This window comes from Miscanthus floridulus, chromosome 19 (assembly GCF_019320115.1).
Source record: "Miscanthus floridulus cultivar M001 chromosome 19, ASM1932011v1, whole genome shotgun sequence".
NCBI lineage: Eukaryota > Viridiplantae > Streptophyta > Magnoliopsida > Poales > Poaceae > Miscanthus > Miscanthus floridulus.
Genome location: NC_089598.1, coordinates 56,826,958 through 56,848,036, shown reverse-complemented (window position 1 = coordinate 56,848,036; position 21,079 = coordinate 56,826,958). Strand labels below are relative to the sequence as shown.

The window sequence follows — 21,079 nt, the reverse complement described above, 5'->3', positions numbered from 1 at the left end:
GCATGCGCTGAGATTTTTTGTTTGTTTTTTTTTTTTTGCGAAACATTATTATTTACTCATACAGCACATGTTCCACGTGACAAAACTGGATGACAACTAACCCCTATCTAATCATAGAGCTAAAAATAAGTCAAAATACTGTTTCAGTTGATTTATTATGAGAAAATGATGAATTATAAGAGAAATGAACAGGACCGATGTATGTATAAATAAATACTCCAAAAATAGGAAAAAAACATAGCAAAAATTGGGACAGGTCTCAACAGAGACGGCAGCATATTTACAGCCACTATCACCGTTCGCCTTGCTGAAACTTGACTAAAACTGGCTAAATAATACTGTTCTGACTGAATTATTATGAGGAAAAAAAAAATATTGTTTCGACCGGAAAAAAAAAAGCCGAACAGCAAGCTTCTGGTAAGCTGAACGGGGGGGTCTTCCTCCTCCCCACGTCGTTGCCTCGCGGTTTACAGGAAGAGCCGTGGCAGCACGTTTTTCCTGATCCTCTTCCTGTTCTACCCATTTGTTCAGCTAACACCACCCACTTCCGTCGCTTCAACGGCACGGGAGAGAATCTCTCTACCCAGCCAGGCAGCCAATTGAAGTCCTCGCTTGGCTTGCTGTATCTCCTATCCTGTTCCGCGAGATTCGTGGCGATTCTGCTACTGATGAAATTTTTTAGTTCTTGAAATTTCTTGTACCAGTGTCAGTAGCCAACTGCTGATACAAAGATCCTAGCTTTTCTATAGTCCCTTTCTGTGACCTTGCCCAAGAATTGGTGTTTTTCTTTTTTGTGTGTGTACAATTTCTTCCACTACAGCTGAAGAATCTGCTGTTTTGGGAGATTAACCATGGGCGGCGGCGGCGCTAACGACCGCTTCCCGGGGGCCAGCGACCCGCTGCTCCCCACGAAGCGGGATGGGGACGAGGACGACGCCGGTGCCTCCGCGTTCCACGAGTTCGACGGCGCCTCCTTCGCTGGCGCGGTGTTCAATCTCTCCACCACCATCGTCGGTGCGGGCATCATGGCGCTACCGGCCACCATGAAGGTGCTCGGTCTCGTCCCCGGGCTCGTCATGATAGTGCTCGCCGCGCTCCTCACCGACGCCTCCATCGAGCTGCTCGTGCGCTTCAGCCGCGCCGTCGGGGCGCGCTCCTACAGCGCGGCCATGGGCGACGCCTTCGGATGGTGGGGCAGGAGGTTGCTCCAGGTCTGCGTTGTCATCAACAACGTCGGCGTCATGATCGTCTACATGATCATTATTGGTAGTCGAAACACATCATCTGGGCGCAGCCTGAATTTCGACGCAATTCATCTGTTTCTTCTTCTTTGCCTCATTGAATTTCTTAGGATTGTGGTGTCTTGGTCCTTGGTTTGAGAAATCGAACTTACATATTGTACTGCAAGTAGTAGATCAATTAATTTTCGGGTTGTTCTGGAGTCTTGACTGTGGATTTAGGAGCAGATGTTGTTCCACTGTTGCTTCCTGTCCAGCATACACCGAATGAAAAATGGAATATTGGGTAATTGACTATTTTTGCATTCAATAAATTTCTGCCCGTTACGGGAAAACATCTTTGTTAATTGGTAGCCTATGTATTTCCTATTTCTGTATAAGGTCTGAGACCCCATGGGATGTTGGTGTAAATTCTAGAACAAGATATTCCATTCCATAGATACTGTCTGAAAGGAAATGGAAGTTTGTTTCACTTGTGGCCAACCAGAAGCACTAAGTATCATATGCCTTTTACATTTTCAGTTCTGCATTTTATACTTCAAATTTGATAAAATGGCACTCCTTCAATGTTTCCCCAGTTGATGCCTTGAACTGTGGATATTAGTTCCTACTGACATACAAATTTTCATTGTTTACCACAGGTGACGTGCTTTCTGGAACCACTTCTGGTGGTGAGCATCACTATGGTGTGCTAGAAGGATGGTTTGGAATACACTGGTGGAATGGGCGTTTCTTTGTTCTCCTTGTCACAACCCTTTGTGTTTTTACTCCACTAGCATGCTTCAAGCGTATTGGTAAGCAATTGAACTACCAAGAAATTATTAGAGGCTCTAGAAGGTTAATGGATATTTGATTTAGTACTGTATTTGAGAATATGTGTTTCTTTTAATTTTTCTCTTGCAGATTCACTGAGCTATACATCCACAATATCTGTTGCTTTGGCGATTGTATTCGTTATTATTACTGCAGGAATTGCTATCATCAAGTTAATAGGTGGACAAATTCCAATGCCCAAGTTGTTTCCCACTGTTCCTGATTTGGCATCTGTTTGGGAACTTTTTACAGCAGTGCCGGTTCTTGTCACGGCTTATGTTTGCCATTACAATGGTATGAGAAAATTCTAATTCTGACTGCAGATAACGAATCTTATTACAAACAGAATGGAAAAGGTGCACACTGCTATTTATGTAGTTGCATTCCTGGAAAGTTTTACTGTTAATAATGTGAATGTGAGGGGCATAAAAATGCATGTAAATGACAAAAATGAATAATTAGTCATAGGCTAGTTTGATAGCTATCCCTACAACTTGTTTGAGCTGACGTCTTTAGTGTACAAGCAAGTCCCAGGAAAAAAAATGCTTGCTTCTCAGCTGTCTAAGGAGATCTGATTTACATTTTTTCAGTTCACCCAATTCATAATGAGCTAAAGGACTCTTCCCAGATCAAGCCAATAGTGCACACATCATTGACACTATGCTCGACTATCTACATCACAACAAGTTTCTTTGGATATCTCCTCTTTGGTGAATCTACACTCTCTGATGTGCTCTCCAACTTTGATTCAAATCTTGGGATCCCATACAGTTCAGTTCTAAACGATGCTGTCAGAGTGAGCTATGCTGTTCACCTTATGCTTGTGTTCCCCATGATATTCCATGCATTGAGGCTTAATTTGGATGGGCTCCTCTTCGCCTCTGCAAGGCCTCTGTCTTCTGACAACAGAAGATTTGGCATAATGACAGCATTGCTCCTCCTAGTGATTTTTGGGTCTGCAATCTCCATTCCTAGTATTTGGGATGCCTTTCAGTTTACTGGGGCAACTGCTGCTGTCTGTATTGCCTTTATTTTCCCAGCTGCAATCACTTTAAGGTAACTTGATGCTGCTAAAACTTTGTTCAGAATAGTTGTAACTGTGTTTCCTTCCAGCAGATCTATTCACCTAGTTTGGTGTACTTTTTTTCTAATTCTAGAATGAAGATTGACCTCTGAGCATGTGGGAAATGAGAATAAAAGAAAATAAACCCTGTCTATGGTTACTCTAAGATATATTTGTGGATTATAACTGTAGGTACTCGCTGCTAATATTTAAATATGTAGTAGACCTGATAGATAAGCTGGATTATAATTTGTATGAATTTCTGAATTGGTTGCTGCCATGATGGTTAGTTGTTGAAAGACACTTCGTTCTGGTAACCTCTAATCCCTTTTACTTTTGGTATATCAGGGATCCACAAGGCATTGCCACGAAGTGGGACAAAATTCTGGCGGTCTTCATGATTGTTCTTGCTGTTGTATCAAATGTAGTAGCAGTCTACAGCGATGCCTACAAAATATTCCACAAGGAAAGTGCTCCTTCTGAGGCCTGAATTTGGGAGTCCACTGAAGATAGATCTTCATGGTGGTTTGTACGTTAGGTGTAATCAATAAAAGATTCATAGGTCATTTAAGCTTTGTTTTTGATGATTTCTTTCGTGGGCGATGGTCTGACTCAAATCGCGTTGAGTTTCATGTGTGTATCTACACACTGGGGCTGAAGAGTTGCACAAACTGAAGTGCTTCGGTACAGTAAAAACAATTGTATCAAGTGTGAAATTATAGAGTTATACGATCATGATGACTTGTTCTTGAAAATTGTGTTGGATGTGAAGTAACCATCGATATCTCTTTGAGTGTGCTATGCTTAGTGCGTTAGTTAGAACAAGAAGTGAGAAATCTTGAACTTTTGTTCTTTCTCATAGGCAGTGGGGTTTTATGGTTCCACCCTATAGAAAGGCATTTAGGAAATTGTCATGGCATTGCTGCTTGGCGTGCTTACTAACCCCGGCAGCGTTTATTGGCAGCAACCGGCGCAACAAACCAGAAGGAAACTAACGAATATCTGGCCCGGCTTCGGCGGGGCCTCCAATCCACCATGGTTGCTCAGGCCAGGCGGCGTCCAGTGAAACCAGAGCTTAGAGCTGGCCCACACGATCAGAGGTCTATCTGAACTTGGTTGAGGCTTTGGGGTTGTTTAGTTCCTCCAATTTCCAGAATTTGGCACTATGCAAAAAGAAGATTCCCCATCACATCAAACTTGCGGTATATGCATGGAGTACTAAATGTTAACGAAATCAGAAACTAATTGCACAGTTTAGTTGTACTTTGCGAGACGAACGTTTTAAGCCTAATTAGTCAACAATTGGACAATTATTACCTAATAAAAACAAAACGGCAGTGCCGCTGCAGTGTTCCTGCCGGCGCCAATTCGGCGGAACTAAACGAGGCCTTTATATCACGAAGAATTAAGAAACAGCCACCAAGCAACCGAACACCACAGTACTGTACCTCTTCCGGCTTCCGCAGCACAAGATGAACCAGCTCTCTCTTCTCCACCGCGCTCTCCACCTACATCGCCTGTCTCCTAGACGCGGCCATGGCCTCACCACCGCCGTCGTCCGAGCTCGGCTCTCCTCCCCTGAACCCACCCCACAACAGCACGCAAAGCGCCTCCTCGCCGTAGCATCTCACGAAAGCATCGCGGCAGCTACGGAGGAGAGCCACCCGCGTACAGAGCTCGCGGCGGCGGCAGGACGTGCGCGCTGCCGACATGGGCGCTCATCGACGGCATCACGGCGCCGTGGCCGTGGCGCTGGCCCTGTCCGCGGGCGCCGGCCCCGCCCTGGCGCTGGGACCGGAGGGCCCCCTGGTGGAGGAGTTCTGGGACAACATGCGGCGGTACGCGCTGTACGTGGTGACGGTGAGCACAGGGGTGGCGTACACGGTGCTGCAGCCCATAGTGGAGCTGCTCAAGAACCCCGTCACGGCGCTGCTCATCGTGGCCGTCATCGCCGGCAGCGGCTTCCTCGTCTCGCAGCTGCTCAATGCCATGGTCGGCAACTCCGACTTCATCTACAGGTACGAGTAGGTAGCAGCGGTCAGCGGATGGCGAGCGTGTGGCGCTGAGGCCTCCCTGTGCCCGAGAATGGAGATAGATGAACGTCTGACGTGTCAGCGAATCATTCGACCTTATGCTAAAGCCCCGGCACGGCTCATTCAAAATGGCTTCACCGGTGAAGCCAAAGTCGGTGAAGCCAGAAAAACTGGATTTTCTCAGCTTCTAGTTCATTTTAACCCCGGCTTACCAAATGGCTTCACGTTACAGTGCCTCGATTTGCGCAAAATAGATGAAGCCGGCATAAGCCGTGCCAAAGAGACCTTAAGCGTGTAATCTCTTCGGCTCTTTGAGTTCGGCTTACTTTTCCGGCTAGAACAGGAACGTGACTGAAATTGAACTATTGAAGTTTGTTGTCTCGTTGTGGATGTATTTTACTCAGTATGATATTACTTTGAGCAACAAGACAAACATTAGAACACACAATTCAATTATGCTACTTAACTAATCGAGCTAATCAAACTTAACGAATACTCTCTCTAGATGTTAGATACGTAGGTTTGGCTATGCACTTAGATATAGTACGTTAAAAAGGTCAAAATGTCTTATAATTTGAAACGAAGAGAATACACAAGCTATAGATTAAACAAAGTGAATTGTACAAGTGTTGTAGGCAAACCAACGAGAACAAGTGACACTATGATTTCTACCCCAAGGTTTGGTTGTTTGCCAACAAACTATGTCCCCATAGAGGCGAGTTCTTGGATCACTGCTCCTCTACAAGCCTTGCAAGCCCTTATTGTGGACACTTATTTATGAGTCGGCTAGTTGAAAGGTTCTAAATGGCTAGAGGGGGTAAATAGCCTAAAAGTCTATAAATTCACTGGAGCAAAGGGTTAGTAACATAAATGGCGAAATACAATTTTGCTCTACAAGGGTTGCAAGCCACCTACACCACAATTCTAGTTAATTAATATCTCTAGATCAATCAATGGCTATGTCACTAATATCTAACTAGTGAGCTCTCAAACTAACTACACTAAAGAGCTTCACTAGACAAGCTGCTCAACAAACTAGCAAGCTCTCAAACTAATTACACTAAAGAGCTTTGCTACACAACTATATATTAAAGTAAATGTAAGAGAGTAAGGTGATTATACCGCCGTGGCGAGTGACAATGAACCAATCAATGAATACCAAATAAATCACAAGTGAGGGTAACTCAATGACACGAGCAATTTACTAGAGTTGTCTTTGACGCCCCATCAGAGAAGGCACAACAACCACTCACAAGCACTTTGATTGAGGACGGACATAATCACCAAATCCTCTCACCAATCAACAAATCACCAACCGTCTAGGTGACGGCAATCACCAAGAGTAATAAGAAATCCACGATTACAAGAATCACCTAGTGCCACCAAATATGTAACCTCAAATGCATACACTAGGGTTCTCCCTCAAATCCTCTCTTAAATGAGCAACAAGCTAGGAGAGGAAGGAGATGCTCTTCAATCTCACAAGATCAATATTTTGAATCCTCAATCTCTCACTTAGGGTTAGCACAAAGCTCTGGGTGGAAGAGATCGATGAGAGGAAAGCTTGTTCTTTTTTTTTGTTCTCGCAATTATGAGGAAGAGTGAGCAAGAGAGGGTGAGAGAAGGGGGAGAAGGAGAGAAATAGCCGGCCCCACGTAGCTGGCCCAACCGGCCACCCTCCTCTCAGCGAACGGGAAAGCCAACGGCAGGAGCAACGGCTCCCTCCAGCACTCTCTCACTGACGCACAGCCCCCACAGCTTTCTCTGTCCAACGGCTCCTACTGCAGCAAACGGCAAACAGTCGAGAGCAAACGGTGGAACCAGCAGCAGCAGCCAAACGGTGGAGCGACAACGCCCTGTGCACGGACGCGCTTTTCGCTCGGCCAAACGCGAGTCGCGACCCTATCACACGCACGAGCGCCCGCATGCAAAGACTGACGCGCTGGGCCCGCAAGCAGGTGCCCCCACGCGGCAGCGGCCAAGAGCGCTGCAACACCCGCTCTCTTTTTCTCTCCCACACAGAGTAAACGAGCGGCTGCCTGCACTCATTCTCTCTTCTCTAGCCTGACACATGCAGCGGTTCCCCACTCTCAACAAGAATTTCTGGCTGTGAAGCCAGAATTGCCGGTTAATTGCAGGAGGCGCAAGCTTTCACCAGAGCGCACTCCGCTGGCAAAACTGCCCGGTGACCAAGAAATTCTTACAGGAGCTCCTCTTAATCCTTTTTTCCTTTCTACCCTTTTTAATTGCTAACTTCACTAAAATATTCCAAAAAATTGGGCACTTAAGTTAGCTTTTTTATAAATATTCTTTTAGGACTACCTCATGCATCTCACCACGTCACTGCGCTAAGAATATGCAAACGAGATTCACACTTAGTGGCACTAGATAACCATTGCAATTAAATGGTTTCCCTCTTTATAGTACGGTTATCTATCCTAAATCCGATCACGCACTCTATTGCGTCTTGGCCGATAAAACAAATATCCTATTTTATACATTTGTCTTGAGCCCATAGAATTTTGTTTTTCTCTTCTCTTTCAAGTTGGAGCACTTGAATCATCTCTTTTGGCCATCACCATCACCATGACCATCAGCTAGCTCCATCACTTGGTGTGTATTAACCTAGCTTTGCATTTCACTCATAACAAAGGTTAGTACACATAGGTTTTATCAATTATCCAAAATCAAACTAGGTTTTTCACTAATCAATAAGGTACTCCAACAAGCCTATTGATCCCACTAGATGTCATGACCCTGTCGTGATCAGTGCATTTTTATTAGCAACATAAACATCATCAGTAATTTAATAAATTCAGTTTCAAAAACTTGCATATACTCAAAACTACAGCGGACAGTCCCGTGCATACCCGGATAGTCCGTGAGAGCACGGCCATAGACTTAACGGTTTTCACATACACTTGTCCTTGTGGACAGTCCGCGCAGATCACAACATGCACAAATATGAGTTGTCCACATTTGGGCACCTAGGCACTTGTGGCCCCACATGTCCGCACCACCCGTCTCTATTTCGATGGAGAAGGCATCAGCAGCCCCTTCTCACTCTCACTCTCACTCTCACTCTCACTCTTACCCTCTCTCTCTGATCTCTCTCTCACTCTCACCAAGAACACCACCAAGAACAAGAGAAAAGGAGAAGAAGGATTTGGAGGAGAGGAGCAGCAAGGGAAGTCCTTGGAGGAGACCTAGAAGATCCACAAGGTTGTTGCTGGGGGATTGAAGAGTGAGGAGCTCTCTCTCCCTAGTAAGAAGGAGCTCAAGGAGAAGTTTCCAAGAAGAAGTAAGCACAAGGGGGGAGCTCGAGCCAAGTCCTTTCCACACCACCAAGGGCTTGTGTTGCAACTCCTTTGACCCCTTGGCTAGTTGGATCTCGAGCACATTCACCTAGATAATCTAGAGGTCAAAGAAAGATGTTCATCACCTAGAAAATGACCCCATGGAGAATTTGGTGAATAAATGCAATGTTGCTAGATATGCTCTATACAACACTATGAACACCCCCACAAAAGCAGTTTATACATGGAAACACTTTAGGGTTAAATTTCATTTTTGAAGTCATAAGAACACATGAACTGTGTTCTCACCGATAGCACAGAGGAACACCCGGATAGTCCGCGAGTCCAACACTTAGAATTAGACTTAAAACTTAGCGCACACAATTCAATTTCCAAACCCGAGGCTGACCAGTTCGGGTCATGCACTCGTGAATAGTCCGCCGTTCTAATGGATAGTCTGTGAGAACATACACTAGAGTTTTCAGGCATGTTCCCTCAGGATAGCTACAACCACACAATCTGTGCTCCCACGGATAGTCTGGAGGATCACCCGGGCAGTCCGAGGGAACACTGACAGAGAGTTTGTTTGTTTACACTTCAACACACATGTTATATATTATTGTAGCCCATATGTTATACATAATTGCTAACATGGAATCTACTCTAGTTGATATCATTGCAATCATTTCATATCATGCATCCAATAGGCATCGAAGTGAATGAAGACAACCGAGGAGACCCCCATACTCGACGTTGCCGACGAGCCACCCACCGAACCACTTCAAGGCAGGCACCTAAGCATTTCTAACTCTTTTTGTGGATTGCATAATGTGCCTAAAGGTTAAATAAATGCATGATATGTTACTGTAGGACTAGTATCAACAAGCACATATTTGAGCTCTCATCCTTGTGATTGATCCAATGCGTTGTACCATTGCTTGTTTATTTTTGTTATCGTGTAAATCATGCTTTAGTTTGCTTAGATGGTAGAAGTCGAGAAGGTGATGGGTTTCTCATCTCTCGTGCATATAGAACTTGTTTGTACACTAAGAAATATGCAAAGGAGATATGATCTAAAACTTGATGAAGATGATGAGAATGAATTGAGGGCTAGTGAGGGGTTGGACCATGTTAAGATGGGTAAGGTATTGGATGGTGTAGCTCGCTGGACCGGTTAAGGACCGTGTATCCGTGGATTCGGCATGAGGTGTAGTGTAGGGTAGCTAGACTAAGCAAGTACATCAGCTCACACTTAAACGGTTCGTGGGCACCCTCGGCCAAAATTAGGAAAGGTTAAGACATCGAGGTATCCCTTATGTACTGATGGGTCGTTGAAAGGACCGAGGATGCCTCCTAGAGGGGGGTGAATAGGCATTTCTAAAAATTCAACCCTTTAAAAAGTGGAAACAATTAGAATGGGAATTTCCAAATCAGAGAAATGAACCCCTCATGAGTTAAACACAAAGTGTACAAGGTATAGAGAAAGTATCTAGGAGCTACAACCTTGCAACACAAAGTTAGAGCAATCAAATAAATAAAGTCAGCTCAGTCCTCCAATACCGGACGTGTCCGGTACCAATATCGAACGCGTCCGGTATACACGGGTTCTGCACACCAGCTCCCAACTTTCTCCTTTTGATTTCTCCTTCCACACCAAGTTGCAGGCACTTAGTAGTAACCTGTTCACAAGCTCAAGCAACACAAATAGATCACAAATACCAAAAGAAAAGAGAGATTGAGACACGGTATTTGTTTTACCAAAGTTCAAACTCCGTTGAGTCCTACTCTCCATTGAGGGGGATGTGAGCGACCTAGCGAAGGTCATCTCTAGAGGACACACGAAGGTCACTCTAGCCGGAGTCTTTTCCAACTCCTTTTCCTCTTTCCACTAGCTTGATTCCTTCCCTTACGGCGGTGGAATTGAACCGTTACAAACTTCCTGAGGCACACCACAATCTCTTGGGCGCTCTCCAACGACGCCTAGCCGTTTAGGGCTAAAGAGTCCAAGAGTAACAAATGCAAATCATGAGATCGACAAATATGCACAAGTGCTCAAGGGTGGCTTACTCTCAATTTTGAATCTCACTCAACCCACAAGATGAATTTTGTAAATTGGATCAATCACTCAATAAGAGAGGGTTGGAGAGTGTTCTCAAGGCTTAAAAACTTGTATAGAAGTCAGCAGAATCAGCAACCTCTAAAGGTGGAAGCTTGGGGTATTTATAGACCCCACTCAAAAACTAGCCATTATATAGCTGTTGGGAATACCGGACACGTCCGGTATCCGGTATTGCCTGCACACCGCCAACGGTTACTCAGTCAGTGGCGCGTGTGAGGCATCGGAACTCCCAACAATTGCTGGAACTTTCAACCCCCAGAACCCCAACGATAGTCGGAACTCCTGATGAACCAAACCGAGAACACCAAGAAAGTTGTTATGGTCAGGCCAATACCGAACATGTTAGATATTTGCTGCCATAGCTAGGTCAAGTCAACTCCAGTGTTACTCTCTCACTCAAACCTCACATGGGTTGGCTTGAGCACTTATGAATAATCATCTATCAACATGATGCATCCCTCTTAATAGTATGACATACCTATTTACTCAAGATCAAATGAAAATGGAATTTGAACTGCTTGAGTTGATTTCTTTCAAACCAAATGCCATAGCTTCCGATCTTCAACAAGTGAGGGTGTCAATCATGTTAACTTTGATTTTCTCCTTGAGCAAAGCATCTTGAGCATTGACTTGATTCCAAACAAAAAATGTGAGTAGACTTCAAATGTATCAAGTCACTTCAACAATTCATCCAAGATTTGATCCTCCACCTCAATATGACCATCATGGTTTGATTAGTACCTCGACTAAATGCAAGTACTTCCTTCTTCACCCTAGCTAGGTTCCTCGGTCACCAAGCCATCACTTGCCCTTCACCCTTGCTTAGTACCTCGAAGCCTTTCCTTGATATCTTCACCATCTCAAGCCATCAAGTCACACCTTGTGTTGAATCATCCATTAAGTTCAATTATAATTGTCTTTCATTGTAGCAAGCTTTAGAATGTGAGACCATTCCATATACAATCCCTCATGTCTCGTTAATCAAAATCATCAACGTGCTTGCTTTCATATTATTCATAGAAGTCTCACAATGAGTAAGCCTTGCATGAATATCTTTTGCATTATTGTCTTGTGTTTGAACTAGATTGTTTATACAACAACTCATCATTTTGGCTTTCATCAAGTACCTGTGAGATTACCCATTTCCTATCCAACACTTAGCACATAGGTTAGACCTTTAATCACATTGTCATTCAATCATCCAAAACCCACTAAAGAGTTTGATGCACTTTTAGTCATATAGGTGATATCCCTTGTCTTTTGTGGGATTAATGTGTACCCCTCTGTAGAGTTTTGAATTTATGCTATAAGTTCTATTCTTCTAGATATGGACTAGTGACAAGAAAGGACTTGTGGAAGATCGAGCTCCACTTGCTAATTGCTTTAACTCTTACTAACCATGTTTCGCTTGCTTAGTTGATAAGATCACTTTTATTCATGTACAAAATGCTTTTATGCAAAACCAATCGCAATCCTTGCTACTGAACCAAATGCTTGATCCTTGGTATTATATTGGGTAAGTCCTATTGAGTACAATTGAGTACTCAAACTGTAATTATTTGAGCCTTGTAGGTACTCCTGCTCCCACATAAGGCTTCTTTTACACCCCCTAAGTCCTCTAAGGACTAGGATTGGTAGAGGATGCCTTTGTTTGCATAGAATTCATGAAGCTGGCACATTCATTAGTTGTATCTTAAAACTATATTGTGTTTGAAAGACTAACACTCATACTTTGTGGCTGTGGTGTGATGAACTATGTTTGAAATAATGTGTTGTGACCTAACTACTCTTTTAATGTTATGTTGAACTTGATGTGAGTTGCAATAAACCTTTCTATATGCGTGATCATGGATGAAGGTCGGACATAGTGCACTATATGGGTAGTGTGCCAGGATGACCAATTAAGTTTATTATCTAGCTAATGATAATCAATGGAAGACTATTAGTTAGTTTTGGTGTTTTGTAAACTGAACTAGTAAATTTATACGAATGCCTTGCTGCTTTAGGAAGACGATGGTAGCATCCAAAAGACACAAGGATTTATACTGGTTTAGACCGGAGCCCTACGTCTAGTCTTAGAGATGATCAAGTGTGTGTTCCTCACTTGAATGCTCTTAAGTTCTTACAATGAGGGGGTGTGCAAGAATGGTGGAAGAGGTAGGAGATGGAGCTAGAGCTAGGAGATGGACTGCCCAAATGAGAGTATCGAGAGTCCGATGTCCCTGGAAGGGTGCCCAAGCTGCCCTTATATAGAGTTTGGGCTAGGATTCATACAAATAAGGAGGTTCTCCTGATCAAAGGGTAGTAAGCCTGAGGAAGGGGGCCTAGCTAACTTGGCTTGCAAGTAACGCCATCTTATGGTGCACATCTTGACATGGCTATCGTCATGGTCTTGTTCTCACGTTGCGGCATGGTGTGACGTGGTGCCACAGTGCCGGTCATGGCAGCACTATGGGCATGGTGGTGTTTTGCTAGCTATCCTACATGATTGAAAGGTCCTAATATGGCTAGAGGGGGGGGGTGAATAGCCTATTTAAAAATCTACAAATCAACTAGAGCAATTTGATTAGTATGACAAATAGCGTAATATAAATTTGCTCTAGCTCTACAAAGGTTGCAAGCCACCTATCCAACAATTCTAGTTGCAATGATTACTTAGGCACAAAAACTTGCTATGTAATTACCCACTAAGAGCTCTCAATCTTGCTATTCTAAAGAGCTCAACTCGATGAATGTAAATAATAAAGCAAGCTCTCAATTCTAATTACACTAAAGAGCTTGTATCAACTAGTTTGCAAGAATGTGAATAAGTGAGTAGGGTGATTATACCGACGTGTAGGGGATAAACCAATCATAAGATGAATATATAGCCAATCACCGGGAGAATGCCAAAGACAAGAGACAATCGATTTTCTCCCGAGGTTCACGTGCTTGCCAACACGCTATGTCCCCATTGTGTCGACCAACACTTGGTGGTTCGGCGGCTAAGAGGTGTTTCATAAACCTTGTCCACACAATTGGACACCGCAAGAACCGACCCACAAGTGAGGTAACTCAATGACACAAGCAATTTACTAGAGTTACCTTTCGGCGCTCCGCCGAGGAAGGTACAACTCCCCTCACAATCACTGGAGACGGCCACGAACAATCACCAACTCATGCTGATCCTCCACCGCTGCACTGAGCCGTCTAGGTGGTGGCAACCACCAAGAGTAACAAGTGAAATCCGCAGTGCAACACGAATACCAAGGGCCTCTAGATGCAATCACTCAAGCAATGCACTTGGATTCTCTCCCAATCTCACAAAGATGATGAATCAATGATGGAGATGAGTGGGAGGTCTTTTGCTAAGCTCACAAGGTTGCTATGTTAATGAAAATGTGCAAGAGTTATCCCTTGAGCCGGCCATGGGGCTATAAATAGAGCCCCCATCAAATAGAGCCGTTATACCCCTTCACTGGGCAAAACACGCTCTGACCGGACGCTCCGGTCATACTGACCGGACCCTGGACACAAGGTCCGGTCCATAGATGTAAGCCACGTGTCATTCTGAGTTAAACTTGAGCCGCCAGATCACAATGGCTATTAACTGACCGGACGCTTTGGCAAAACTGACCGGACGCTGAAGCCCCAGCGTCCGGTCGTTTCCAGTAAGCTCCCCGAGGCGTATTTCTTCGACCGGACGCGTCCGGTCCACCTTGACCAGACATAGACCAGCGTTCGGTGCTAAACCCTAGTCACTGTGTCGCCATGTCAGTTTGACCAGATGTAGAAACCAGCGTCCGGTGCATCTCAGGTCCAGCGTCTGGTGCAATACCCTCGGTATAGTTGTAGACCCGTTAGTTTGACCGGACACACGCTGCCAGGGTCCGGTGCTTTCAGACCTAGCATTCGGTCAGTTGACTGACGCCAGCATCTTTGCGATCAACTCATTTTCACTTCTAACTTCTTCACCCTTGCTCCAATGTGCCAACCACAAGAATTTGCATCCGGCGCAATAGAAAATAGGCATTCCATTTTCCCAAAAGCGACCCAAACCCATCTCAACCCTGCAAACACCACCTCCTTTGTAAATGTGTCAACACCACCAAGTGTATCATCTTGTGCACAAGTGTTAGCATATTTTCACAAACATTTTCAAGGGTGTTAGCACTCCACTAGATCCTAAATGCATATGCAATGAGTTAGAGCATCTAGTGGCACTTTGATAACCGCATTCCGATACGAGTTTCACTCCTCTTAATAGTACGGCTATCTATCCTAAATGTGATCACACTCACTAAGTGTCTTGATCACTAAAACAAAATGGCTCCTACATTTTATACCTTTGCCTTGAGCCTTTTGTTTTTCTCTTTCTTCTTTTCCAAGTTTAAGCATTTGACCATCACCATGCCATCACCATTGTCATGATCTTCGCCATTGCTTCATCACTTGGAGTAGTGCTACCTATCTCATAATCATCTTGATAAACTAGGTTAGCACTTAGGGTTTTATCAATTAACTAAAACCAAACTAGAGCTTTCAATGATGTGGTTTTGTCGTGGTCTTCATCGTCGCCTTCTGATCATTCAGAGGCATCATACAAGAGTAGGTAGTTGCCCCTGGGTCATCGATTGTCTTGCTATGGGGAAGTTGGTGGCTACAATCCTAGGCTCTTGGGTCATGGCCCTCGTTGGCTTGGATGGCCCTCCAAGTCAAAGCCTTCATTGTGGATCCCATCCTGTAGTGGGTGGGATCATACATATGTCTTGTCGGGCCATATTTGGATGGTGGTTCTCCGTACTTGCCATCACCGCTTGGCAGTGTTGTCTTGTCTATGCTACGTGGATGTTGGTGGTCACTAACATCAATCATAAACTATCAACATAATCTGCATATATACTTAATTCCATCACCAAACATAGGTATAGGGGTTTAACCTGACAAATTCCACAAGTTTTGATGAATCTGTATTTTCAGCAGGGTTTATCTAGATAAATGTCAGGGGGCTTAATTGTTAGATTACATCATGTTTATCCATGACGTAAACTACATGGGAAGGATCTAGAACACACCAGAAGGCAACCCACCGAAGGAGACCCTAAGGGGCTGCCATGTGGGGCCGACCGGCCCCACCTGCAGGTCGGTCGGCCGATGGGCCCCTCTAGTCAGTCTCCGCTTCGAATGTTGGTTCTCTATCGCCTCCTAGATTTCATGTATGCCATCCTTGTAAGTTGGTTTGATCTGAGGGTCCCGAATTGACGCTACCCCCTATATATACGGCCCTATACCCCCCTCCAAAGAGCCATTCCTGAAACCCTAATTCATATCCTCCTCATCAGGATCAGAGCCAACAATCAAAAGAAGATTAGTCCTCTATAGGATCTAGTCTTATAAATAGAAATAGTAAGATAGAGAGTGAGGGAAGAGTTTGGAGGAAGTGCCGGCCTATCGGTGCTCTCTCTACGGCTTGTACCTTGGTGGATCCAAGTTCTACTTGAGCTTGCTTCTGAGATTTCTCCGGTAATCAACTTCTGATTCAAGTAAGCATCTTGTCTATATTGTTCATCAGGATCACAACTCTTTTGAGTGCTTTATTCTCTTCCTAGGGGGAGTAAAGTATTAATCTTATATGTAAGCGTGGCGCTTAGACTTGGGTTAATCATGGATGCACCCTGTATTTCGGATCGGTGGTAGATCACGAAGTAGCGTTAGAACATAAGTGTGACACATTCATTGAGTCCTCTGTAGTCCACTTCCTATTTGTAGGCCAAGTAAGACCCAGTTATGAAGGAAAGCATCCTCTGCTGGTGTCTTTTCCTAGTAATATCCCCAGTTGAATGGTAGGAGACATAGCTTATCGAAGTAAGAACAAGAGAAACTTAGTTATCCTCTCTACACTCATGTTTATCCTAACCTTGTTGCTACCCTTAGTTAAGTTAGACCGTAGTTAGTATCACATGTTTCCCTATGGATACGATACTTGGAATACTTTCGGATAAAAGCTACAGCGGTATCCATGCGCTTGTAGATTTAATTGTGTGCATTAATAAATACCAACAGTGGCATAGGGATGGTGTTTGACAAGACTAAGGTCCTTGCGGGGTTAGTGCGGCATGTCCGCTCTTGTTAGAGCAGGCATGCTTGGCTGGGCTCGGCCTCTCCCCGTACCTCTTAGGGGTTAGGATGGCGGAGAGGTCATGAATCTTTGTGCGGCGTGCGTCTAAAGTAGAGGAAAGAGGTCATGGTAGACCCTGTCTTCAGCGCTTGGCCTGGTCCTCTTAGCTTAGCTGGGCCTCAGTCATTTGGGCTCAAGCTGACTTTTGTATCGTGGGCCGCTCGGCCTGCTGACTAGTCGATGACTTGAGACACCCGGGGATCATAACCCCGATAGTAGCCCTCGAGCATTTTTGTGATTACGAAGTGATCATGAAAGCGCTGAGATCAATGTTTTCCTAAACGCTAAATGGTAAACAGTCGATCACCTACCGTTTAGCCATTATTCGGGCAAAACGTCCCATTAAACGGGGTAAATGACCAATTAAACGGAGTAAATGGGTGATTAAACGGAAACGGCTCACCACTGTGTAGCGTTTATACGGTGTGTAAACAGGCTAAACGACCGTTTAGGTGAATAGTGGTTGAGATGCATGTGTGTTTAGTGTGGGTTCATAGTTGTGGCCTATCCGAGCTTCATTGCTTGACCCCTTGTGGGCTAGTGCATTCAATGCGGTACGTGGTTGTTATGTCCCATCCCGTTAGGATGTCCCAACGATGCGGTTCATGACTGCTGAGCCCTACCATGTTAGTGTGCTGCGTATCGGGGTCTGTGATGTAGGTGGGGCCAATTGGTCTCATCAACACTGTACTAGCCCTACCTTTGGTAGGGTCTCGATTTCCCCAACCTCATGCGGGCATCTGATACTGGCCGTGATGTCCTGTGGTTCGCCATGCAGTGTGGGGATCTCAGGCTGCTCAATCCGCCCTTGGGCCTATAAATGGAGGCCTTTGAACCACTCAATGCCTACGAATTGTTTTTAGCCCATCTCAGAGGCCAAATATCGAGAGAGTGGGGAGAAGAGGAGAGAAGTTTGAAGAGGAGCATGAGGTTCCCATTGTGCGGCCCGTTGAGGGTTATCTATGATAGAACCGCCTAATTTATACAAGATCAAATATGGCTGTCCCTGTTTAACACGTTGACGCGCACATACTTTCACTTATATAAACCCGGTAGTCCACAGAGTGTCACGAAGGACCTCGGTAAATTAACATCACAACCAAGATCACATGATTAAGTAAATACACATCACATACACGGAGTTGCAGCGGAAATAATATTACAAATGGGTTCACAAATAATAGTACAAGTTTGGGTTTCAAAACCGATTAGTGAAAACAACATAGCTTTCAAATGATTACAATAATATAAGTTCCAAATACATTGCTAGCATACGTGACATCCTCTGACAAAAGCATATAGATAAGAACACTATATAGAGACACCGAGCCCACCGACGGTTAGCCACCATCTTCAGCAAGCCGAGAACTTCACCTACAACATAGTGGGATAAACCATGAGTACTCAAATGTACTCAGCTAGACTTACCCGTCATAAACTAAAAATAAAGTGACACTAAGGATCATGCAAGGCTTTATAAGTGGAGCTGGCTTGACAACATTTTGCATAAAAAGCCACTAGTTGAGCTATATATTTTATAATTTGATTCCAAGTTAATTATAGCTATTTAACTCTAGATTAGCATCTAACCTGTGTCAAACATGTGACATATCATTATGTAGTATCACAATAATAACCATAGCCGATGTAGCATTCCCATGTCCAATATAACCATCAAATTCCATAGTCCAGTTACTACGATGCTGGGACTAGTCGAGTTTCTCACTATCCGGGAGAGACGACGATTCGAATTGGTTGCAACCAGTTAGGCAGTTATTCCTAATACAAACCCACACTTCCCCGTCGAAGTCGCGTCAGATCACCTTTGGTACAACTCAGGTCCACATTTCACGAGTTCGATCAGCGTCGTACAATCAGAGACAACCAGCTGCCAGGACATTCAGGCCTAGCCTACCCTTGGGCTCACATCTAGCTCCCCGTACATCCTTACTATCATCCAGAGTGCACACTCTAATAGAACAAGGCCTGTCCTGAGTTGAGCTACTCGGCTTCATGGTCGGAACAAGTTATCCGGCCAGCTAAGTGAGAGGCATGCATTCAATCTCGATAGAAAGCACCAACAGCGGTATGGTCCTTAATCAACATAGACAGGATCAACATAGCCAACCCACATCATGTGCATATAAGATCCCGCCTGGTCTCCACTTAGATAACATCCCATGGATATTTTCCACGATAGCAAATATAGCCAACCGTGCTTCGGTATCCACCTATACCTCACAGGTGACAGGAAATCACCCGACTTCTACCGGTCTAAGCATGGCTAAGCATATATTCAATCCTAGACCTACATAGGGTTTAAGGTGTATATATATCTAGATAAGGTAGTTCTATGCATCAAGTGTTTCAAAATTAAGTCTTATAACCTAATGCATCAAACATAAAGGACTCAAGTGATATTTTATAAAACATAGGAGGCTTAGAATGCTCTGGGGCTTGCCCGACTTGTAATGGACGCTTTGTGGTAGAACCGCTCGAAATAACACGCTTAAAGAGGTGCTCGTCTTCCACCAGGCACTAAGCACCCCGAAATCAAGCTACAGCGGGCGGTATCCGTCGGGCACACCCCAAGGGAGAACCCGAAAGATCCACATTTTTCCCAAGGATCCAATAATGAGAACGATTTACAACATTGGTCCATTTCATACATCAGAGTTTCTTAAAAATTACATTATTACATTAGCAAATGTTAGAGTGCGGAATAATACACAGCGGAATTTAAAATAAATATCTAGCGATAAGAACGAGGATTCGTCTGTGCCCACCAGAAGAATCCTCCACACAATGGTACTTCTCATACATTACCTGCAATAGGGGTAAATAAACCCTGAGTACACAATGTACTCGCAAGACTTATCCGACTAGTGGGAATAATTTCCTAACTCTAAGGAATATGATAAGCTTATGGTTTGCTGGTTTCTTTTGGCAGAAAGCAATACTAATAGTGAGTCCTTATTTATGTTATTATTATCAGCCGTATTAAGTTATTATCTATCCAGTCTATATAAGCACATGTTCTACTTTCAAGCAAGAGTTGAGCAATTAGTTCTATTTCATCATCTTTCATCTTTCAGTTCTTACTATGATGCTAGAGTTAAGACAAGCCGTACTGACTCGGTGGCGATTCATGAACCAATGTGTCCAGTTGGGTGCCCCAAAAACACACGCCCCGCTTGTACCCTAGGCACAAGTAGGACTAACCCATCACCCTTCTGTCCTGGGTGTCTAGGTCCCCGTCCAAACTTAGACTCCAAGCCCCCACTCTTGAGTTTTGGACTCAATGTGGTGCAAGGACCTCCCCCATTCCTGCCTCTAATTAGTTGGTCTGGAAAGAGCCGGATCCACGACGGTAGAGCAACAAGTCTTCCCTACGCCCATACCCAAGTATGTGCTCGGGACAATAAATTTATGACTTACCTAGCGTCCGTTACAACGACCAGTCCTTAATTGACATAAATAGGGGAAAAATGTAATCAAGCTATGTCCTGTTGGCCGCAGAACACAACCCTTTACACCCACCAGTACCCAAACCATATCCCTACCCGATCACCATTTTTCTTTCCACTATTTTATCATGAGTGATCATATTTATCACCTATTTGCGAGTAACGACAGGTTACTCACGCTACCGATATCCTGAGCATAGCAACTACTCGACCTATACTAGTAGGACTCATGGGTAGATATATTTATGCATGTAGTCTCCATAAAATGCCTGTAACTTAAATACACATCATATATATATATTCAGTGATCATAAAATAGGGGTTATGCACCGAGGCTTGCCTTGGGTAGGCGACGGGTCAGCAAGGTCAGCACCAAAAGGCTCTAAGGCTCCCTCCTGCATGAGGATCTCCTCCTCGTACTCCTCAATGACTTCCTTATACTTCTGTTCGTCGACGGGCACGAACTCTACCAACTCGTGATCTAAATGCACGAAATGATGATGCAATATTTAGTAATATAGCAACAACAACTCTTAAAATAAAAGTACATCTGTCTAACTACTAAGCTAGTGCTACCGACTAAGGTACTAAGTTATCTATTGTTACCAATAACATGTATAAAGTATGGCATATATTATTATAGCAACTACAAGTATTCTTACTCCTAATGCTGATTTACGCTATATATGGTAACGCAAGGATAATAGCTACTCTATTTATCAACCTACTCTAGGACTACAAAATTCATAGCAAGTACATAATAATCTAGTGAGCCTACTGTAAAATTTTCATAGCTATAACTATCACCAATTTACCACAAAAATTCCTAAAATTATTAATATACATAATACTAAGCTTCTCTAGTTTGAATTTATGAACCTACCATTGACTAC

The 21,079-nt window shown here is 44.0% G+C and overlaps 1 protein-coding gene and 1 pseudogene across 1 annotated transcript; both read left to right on the top strand.

Moving 5' to 3' along the window:
* The first annotated feature begins 454 nt into the window (after positions 1–454).
* On the top strand, positions 455–3,866 carry LOC136527156 (amino acid transporter AVT6A-like). Its single transcript, XM_066519775.1, has 5 exons — positions 455–1,266; positions 1,880–2,032; positions 2,142–2,345; positions 2,642–3,107; positions 3,463–3,866. Exons 1-5 carry the CDS (start codon positions 852–854, stop codon positions 3,602–3,604), a joined length of 1,380 nt encoding a protein of 459 aa, XP_066375872.1. The 5' UTR covers positions 455–851; the 3' UTR covers positions 3,605–3,866.
* Positions 3,867–4,351: 485 nt separating this feature from the next.
* Positions 4,352–5,482, top strand: LOC136529725 (uncharacterized; annotated as a pseudogene).
* The last annotated feature ends 15,597 nt before the right edge of the window (positions 5,483–21,079 follow it).